The following is an 8,607-nucleotide window of genomic DNA, read 5'->3' as shown; positions in this document are numbered from 1 at the left end:
GAAATATGTATTTAAAAGTACTTAGACACAGATTTGATGCTAATATTTTCTAAAATTTGCTGTATTATTTCATGACTTATAAGTTTAAATAACTTCCAGAAAAAAAAAATAAATTTTTATTATATTTTCGTATGAAATTCTATAGCAACATATAAGTTATGAGATTATACAGAAATCTGAGAAAACAATAACATAAAATCTGTGTCTAAGCACTTTTGAGCAAAAACTACCATTGTGATTACTTATTTAATTTTTTTTTTTGTATTTTATTTTTAATTTGATTTTACATTTACATCATACAAGGTATCTTGTGCAACCAACCCTAAAGGTTTCTTCAATAGCTATATTTTTATTTTGTTAAAGTTTTGCAAATTATGTATATTTGACGTCCTAATCATTCTGGCTTTTATCATAATTTTGCTCTGAAGTCTTTTGAATCATAGCATTGGATTTCTAATTTTCTATACAATATGGAGATAACTAACAGTATTTAAACCTAAAAGAATATTCAAACACGGACCTCAAAATTAGAAGTGGAATCAGGTACAAAGGAGGAGTAAACTTTCCTCGTCGAGTGGTCAACCCGCCTTGTGCTCCTCGTGCAAACGAAAAATCCGTACATAATTAATGAAATAAATAAATAATAAATAATCAAATAAAAACTAGTAGCATGAGTCATCAGACATATTGAATGAAACTTGATTTTGAGATCAAATCAGACTTATACACATTAAAGGTAACGTGTAAGCAATGATTATTTTTTATTTGTAAGTGAATCTACTATAAAAGATTTGACATTCATTAAATATTTGAAGTTTTACTTATATCAATATTGACAAGTAATGTAGACCAATGAGAAAAGCAACTAGCTGATTAACGTGTCTATTTTAATGAAAAAAAAAACTGAAGGAGGGATTAAAATCTGGTTTCTTAATCAATGGCATATGTGAAAGATGATTGCTTAAATGTCTTTAATATCAAGTTTTAAGATATAAGCTAAAGGGATTTCTAAAACCGTGTTTTCACTATTGTATAGCTGAAAATAGGTATAAGGTGAACTAAGTTTAAAATCCTTTTGGCGGAATGGTGGTTTATGAAAACATGCATGTATATTCATTCTGCATCTAAAATTGGAGGAGGGGGATTTTTCCTATATATTCCAATGTAAAACTTTAATTGTCCCTTGTGGCCCTACCCTACCCCGGGGGTCATTATTTGAACAAACTTGATTCTACACTACCTGAGGATGATTCCACATCAGTTTCATCTTTCCTGGCCCAGTGGTTCTTGAGAAGAAGATTTTAAAAGATTTTTCCTATATATTCCTATGTTAAACTTTGTACTTTGTGGTCCCACCCTTCACCCGGGGGTCATCTTTTGAAAAACAAATTGAATGTACACTACCTGGGGATGCTTCTATATAAATATGAGTATATGACCAATCATGGGTTTGTTGTTCTTTAAAAAAAAAGATTTGTCAAGATATTTCCTATATTTTCTTATGTAAATCTTTGACAGTCCATTGTGGCCCCACCCTACCCCCGGGGTTATGATCTGAACAATTTGAATCTACATTACCTTTGGTATACATTGGGAACAATACATAAATATACACAAAGCAGCAATTGGTAAAGAATCATTATTACAGTGCAATTGAGGGTACTTACATGTATTTACAGGAAAGTGGAGATTCTTGTACATTGTATTTTACCAAAATTGTTATGAAAATGAAGCTTAATATCTGTACTTTAGTGTTTCGAAAATAATTCCACGTTAAATATTATGGATTGTTTTCTTTGCATGTTTGAAGTATGACAACTTTTTTTTCGTTAATGTAACACTTGTTACCTTGCCATCAAGGTATACACTTATCCACTGGGTGTGAGTGGGATAGCTCTTTTATCAAACCCGCGACAGAGAACTATTAGGGAATAGTTTCTGTCAAGGGTTTGATAAAAGAGCTATCCCACTCACACCCAGTGGATAAGCGTTTTATTATACCGATGTATAATATAATTTCTGAGATTTGAATTTCTTTGGAGAAAGATAATACTGCAAGAATAATCTGAAATCCTGAAGACGTCACAATGCTACTGAAGTCATTATGACCTCACCAGTCGATAGATTTAACGCTGGAAATCATAATTGGAGGCAAAAATTGCATGAAAATTTTATGAGGGTGGATAGCAAAAACTATACCCCGGGGTATAGCTTTGCTATGCGTGAACTATAAAAGATAGATATTTTACCTTCTGAACTTTATATGAGAAACATTTAAACAGAAGTATAATAATAGTAATTATAATAAAAATTACATTATTTCAAATGTGTATTGCCATGAATGCCCTCTAATTTAATAACGACGTTATAGCAGGGATAAAACAAATCAGACCGATAAAGAATTTATTTGGGATATTTTTTACCATAATGCAAAAGAGAGTAATATTTTTGCTGCTAAATGTTATTCAATACAAAAGCACTAACACGTGTAACACTACTATTATATTGTAAATAACTAAATGAAAATGGGGTTTTCACATAATTACCTACAATGACCCAATAAGAATATATATATATATATATATATATATATATATATATATATATATATATATATATATATATATATATATATATACACTGTTTTACTTTTTCCTGTGATTTTTCTGACATCTGGTGGCTTTTGTATGAACTTTGCAAATTGTATCGTATGTTACAACAATATTATGCTTACTGCAATTTTTACACATCAGAAAAAGTCATGACCAATTTTGTTTGCTGATTTTGATATTATTAGAGTGTAATAACTTGTAATCTTAAAGAATTAAAATATATTTCCGGCTTACAAGATATCAAGTTATGCCATGAGTACAGTTCTGTATCATCATTTTTTGCAAACTCATCATAATTTGCAATATATGTAAAATAGCTTTGAGCTCTAAAGTCAAGTTTCTCATATGTGAAAGCAATGTACTTTTTTCTAAGTGTTAATATATATAAATCTTTAAAAAAAATTAATTTGTATCTGCAGTTAAGACGTTAAACAGTAACGCACGTTACAATTTGAAACTACATTTTGTCAGACCAAATAATTGTCTAAATAACTAAGTTGCAAAGATAAGTCATGAATTCTAAAGCAAAAGCAAAGTATATGAAATGTAAAGGGAAAAATTACGTATTTATGGCTTTAACTTTTAAAATTCCATTGTTCAGTTACATCGGGGAGTCTATTTACTTACAAGTTAAACAGATCTTATTGTACATAATTTAATTCCTTCTGCATAAATTGTTTGATGAATATATCATATTTCTTTTGTCCTTTAATATCCAATTATATATAATTGTTTCTGCATTACAGCATATGTCTTGGCCATTACTACCTGAAGGACAAATATGTAACATGCGTTACTGCATTAAAACTTTTTTCTACAATGTAAACTGTAAAAAAAAATTATAACAGTATTTCCTTGACTGAAAATAATGAGTCCACGTAACCTTATAACCGCATTTTTCTGTCTGGGGTTTCTGGATTTTTTTTTTCAAAAAATGATTAAACCCAATTTTCATTTAAGAGTTCCTCTGCAAATAGAAGATGTACTCCAAAACGTTTTTAAACAGATACGAAGATTAATATGGCTAGCCGATATTGCATCGTGCTGATAACAGCTGTCCAATTAATAATTTAACCTGTAACAATAATTAGATTACAAACGTTACTATGTTACGGATGTTGCATGTTTTTTCTTATGATTTAAAAAAAATACTACGAACGTGGATTGTTTTGTGAATTTACTTAAGTGATTAAGATTATTGATAATTGTTTAAAAAATAAAATCATAATTTATGTGAAAGTTTCATAGAAAACATCAATTATGTCATCCTTTGAACAACATTAACAATTGATTTGATTTCTCGAGATATTCAACTCTTTATTTCATTTTCAAGTCCTCTAGATTCTTGGAATTAATGATACTGCAGTCGAGTCCCAATATTTCACATGTGTTAGGTCGCATCTGTATAACTATAATCCCTACAAAACGTCTGTGAGAAAAATTCTATTGTAACGGATGTTAAGTACGTAACGTATGTTTCATTCCAGTGTGTAATTTTTAAAAAAGAGAAAAGTTTCAAACATATTTTCTGGATATTATGTTTTGTTTTTAAAGTAGGATTCTTCTCATATTTCTAATATTTTAAAATTAATGAAATTTTCACAGAATCAAGAAGACAATATCAGTAAGTGATAGTATCAGTGAGATTAAATGTTCACAATGTATTCTCTCTCTCTCTTTCTCTCTCTCTCTCTCTCTCTCATCATTTTGTACCTAATAGTTATCTTTTCATTTGAAAGGGAATGAAATAATACTTAAAAAAAGAAAATGGGCGACAAATATATATAAAAATGTTAATAAAAAATAATTTACATAATTTTCATTTCACAAATATAACTACTAGTCATAAAACAGTTACGGTCATTCCATCGACCTATTATATCTTTTCTAGTATATGCATGAACGCAATTTTCAGAGCTATCTATGTCATTTGGTTCATTTCCCGCCCAGAAACTGAATTGTAACGGTAGTCCTGTAGAATTCCATACAAACTTTCCCTCTGTTACCATATCCGAAGCGCCAATCCATGGATAAGTATCTAAAATGAATAACAATTTTTGCTATTTAAAATTATAAAACTTTTATTTTCTAAGATATGTACCCGAGTACTAGTATAGATACCCTAGAAATAAATTATTCACCAACTACTCCTGAAAGCAATGTATCTTCCTTTATTTTTATGGAGAAAAGGCATAATGATTGTATTGATTATACGAATATATAATTCAATGACTAATTCATATAATTATAAACTGCGAACTCTTATCAGTTTAGAAGCATATTTCACCATTGAAAAAATCTTACCTTCCCCCTGATGCAACCCGAGAATGCTTACAATGAAGTTATTCTCTTCTTCACCTTCAATTTCCACCAGTGAACTGCCATATTGTGAACATTTTTGCTTTATAAATACGAACATGAACTGAACTTTAAGAACATTTCAACTTTTGGAATGAGTAAAGAAAAATAATTGCAACAAAATAAACCAATATGAAGATAAGATAAATTAAACAGTAATAAATTGTGCGAATTTTTTTTTGTTTGAGTTAATACCTGTGCGTTCACCCATGTCGCTGTATCCAGCGAAAAGATATAGCAAGACTGACGAAAATATGTCCAGTCTGGGTCACAAACTTAAAAATAAAAGAACGATATTTTTTACTCCTTATTCATATCCGTCCTGAAATTAATAACATCTATCAATAAAGAGTAAATCTAAATTTAAAAATAAAAATGCAGTTATTAAGGTGTCAAGGTATTTTTAAAATCTAAAGTGCTGCCTTTACATTGTCGAAAATCGTTTATATTCATACCTCTAGACTCGAGTGCATTTAACCTTTTGTCCAAAACCTTTATGATTTTATTCATCGATGCGCTTATGTCTTGAAGCATATTTCTGAAGAAAAATCTTTCCATTATATCTTCTCTGCAATCGTCAGTGTTAAGCAATTTCTGGCTGACTGTATTTTGCATCAAAAGGCACATTAGTTGAACGAATATCATAAAATATCCCATTTTCTCTGAAAGCAAACACTTTATTTACATGTTCTAATACTTTGACCATACACTCATGTACGTTTCTTTTTAAATCTTGAATACCCTATGATTTGATTTACTTTACCAATTCACCAAAAGAACATTTTCGGTTGCTAGAAATTTATTTGAGCATTGCATTTCAAATTTGGATGTTATCGGTTGAAAAGTGCTAACAAATTGAATATAACAGACACGTTCAATGCTTATTTTTGATTTATTCAATTTCTTCATCTTCATAATGATTGCCATCATTCATTTTCAAAACGTTTTATTATATGCACAAATTTCACTTTCAAAATTGGCGTGAGGATGATCTACAATTAGAAGTAAAAGTCATGGGTCTTTCGGATGAGACCTTTAAAACGTAGGTCCCGTATCGTGGTAGGCGTTGGCACGGTAAAGAATCCTCACTGCTCAATGGCCCTGAATGCCGAGTACTGTAAACCAACTTTTATTCGCGACGACTTTATTTCGCGATTTACAGGGGATAAAGAACTTCGCGACGATTAATTTTCGCGATTAAGCCTTTTTGTAAGTGTCTTTAATAGAAAAAGAGACTAAAAGGATCCTTTCGCGACGAGAAATATTCGCGATGACGAGGCTCTCGCGAACCTTGCGAAAATTTCTCGCACGCGAATAAAAGTTGGTTTACAGTATATATCTAAATTTGAAGCCCTTTACCGGCATACGGTGACGTCTCCATATGAGTAAAAAATTCTCGAGAGGGACATTAAACAATATACAATCAATCAGTCATTCCTTTTCGATTATACTATAAATCAGAATGTATTCATAATCCTCTACATGAGAAAAGAAAATACTTGTATGCTGTAGCCTTTCAATTTCACATTCAGATATAGATTCAGATACATGTATATCAACAATGTTTTATCGATTTAACAAAAGTAATATATTTATTCATATGTCGACTCAATATATTATAAAGAACTTGAAATTGTAATCTAACAACAAATCTTTATGATAAACGTGATGACTTTTACTTTTCCGTCATCAACTTTTCTTACTCATGCAGCAATATACCGTCATCACCTGCATACGGGGCTAATATCTCTCAGTTGATTCTATATGCAAGAGCTTTTTCCTGGTATGAACCATTTCTAAAACGAAGTAAATTATTGAAAAACAAGTTGCTGAAACTAGAATATCAGCAGTCTCGTTTGAAGTCATTATTTTGTAAGTACTTTGGTCGATACAAAGACCTTGTCATCAAATACAATTTATCATTAAGTCACATGCTGACTGACATTTTTGATACTGAATATTAAGTCATTATATACAGAGTGAATTGTTGACGAGTTTTGCCTGATATCCCATCTAATTATGACAAGGAGCACCCGGTGGTTTTGACCAATTGGCAGGGGATGCTTACTCGTCCATGGTACCTGATCCCACCTCTGATGTTTTGGATGGCTGTGTTCATGGTGTTTGCTCTGCTCAGATTTTATATTGTTTAATGGATTTTTTATCTTGAAAACTGTTCATTTTGATTAGGCCAGTTACTTTTTTCACTTGCCGAATAACTAGGAATTAGGAATTGAGAATAAATATCTCACCTTTCTTGGGTTTATGACGATGATTAAGCAATTGGATTGTATAAGAATCTTCTGTTGTTGTTTATTTTTATTTCAAGAATTTTTTTACTCACACGGAAAGGCCACTATTGTACTTGCCGGCGGAAATCTGTATATATTAAACTAAACTCGGCTCTTGGGCCATTGAGGACTTAAAGGTCTTTTTCGTGCAAGCACCTACTGCGACATGGGATCTCGGTTTGTACGGTCTCATCTGAAGGACCGTTATTCTCGTCTATTTATCAAACTAAGGTTACAATCAATCAGAAAAGGTCTATGACACTTTCCTTTAATTAAATGTATTTTAACGAGTAATTTTTAAATAATATTATTCAATTAAATGTGATTAAGATAAATATTAAGCAAAATAATGATGAAATCTTACCATAACTTTTAAATGAATCTTTTTTCGAAGGTAGCTTTTGTCTGTTTACGTGCATGAGCTTTAAACCATTTGCCGAATGACTTCCTTATTATCTCTACGTAGACCAATTTCCCTTGGGCAGTTTTTACAATAAACTTTTATTTTGAAAGAGTGGGCCTTCTGATGAGTATGCAACGAGTCTTCTTTGGCTAAAAAACTTCTTTTTACTTTAAATTACGGAAATGACATGTACTTTGAGTAAATACATAACGTTTAATAAAAAATAAAACTTTTAAAGGATGGAACAAATTTCTTTTTCAAGATTACACCGTCTGCATGACGTACGTTCATTGTTATTTTAGTAATGTTCAAATGGAAAATAACATAATATTGTGAGAATCTATTCTCAAATAAACAAAATGTATACATGTATATGCATGTACAAGCTTACGAGGGGTGATCAAAAAGTTCGCGAACTAATTGAATAACTTTCATAAAAGAAACAATATTTACTTTCGGTGTTGATTATATTTTAAAATAGTCCTCTCCAATTTTAATGCACATCAGCCACCGTTCTGCTCATGAGCTAATCACATGATATAGGCGGTAACATGACCCCCTCCGTAGCGTTCTGGCACAAAAGCAGAAAGATTTTTCTGCGTTTTAAATTAATTTCCAGTAAATTCTTATAACAAGAACAGTTCCTATGTCAGAAATGGTCAATTCTCGGCAACAGAATGAGTGGACAAGAATATTCTTTTTCAAAAATAAGCATGCCGACCATCAAAACCGAAACCTTCTGTCCCGAGAGAGACGTTTATTCAAGATGGATAGAGAATGAGTGTCTCTTTTTTTATCATATCTAATATGTTTAGAATCTTTAGTAAACGATATCTTAGGTTTTTGATAATTATATTATTGTTAGAATATAAAAATATTTTTCAAAGTGTAAATTGGAGTTCTTTGATAGCATATTGCTTAATTAAAATCATATCTCTTTTCA

At 30.7% G+C, this 8,607-nt stretch overlaps 1 protein-coding gene across 1 annotated transcript; it reads right to left on the bottom strand.

Moving 5' to 3' along the window:
* Positions 1 to 4,416: 4,416 nt before the first annotated feature.
* LOC134255527 (C-type lectin domain family 4 member E-like) lies at positions 4,417 to 7,718 on the bottom strand. Its single transcript, XM_062738060.1, has 5 exons — positions 7,626 to 7,718; positions 5,426 to 5,632; positions 5,166 to 5,245; positions 4,917 to 5,013; positions 4,417 to 4,650 (listed from the first exon to the last, which is right to left on the bottom strand). The coding sequence occupies exons 1-5, from the start codon at positions 7,678 to 7,680 to the stop codon at positions 4,421 to 4,423; spliced, it is 669 nt and encodes a 222-aa protein (XP_062594044.1). The 5' UTR covers positions 7,681 to 7,718; the 3' UTR covers positions 4,417 to 4,420.
* Between the last annotated feature and the right edge of the window lie 889 nt (positions 7,719 to 8,607).

Source organism: Saccostrea cucullata, unplaced genomic scaffold (assembly GCF_032062105.1).
Source record: "Saccostrea cucullata isolate Sc308-1 unplaced genomic scaffold, CSIRO_AGI_Scuc_v1 ctg2019, whole genome shotgun sequence".
Classification (NCBI taxonomy): domain Eukaryota; kingdom Metazoa; phylum Mollusca; class Bivalvia; order Ostreida; family Ostreidae; genus Saccostrea; species Saccostrea cuccullata.
This window is presented reverse-complemented; position numbering and strand designations above follow the sequence as displayed.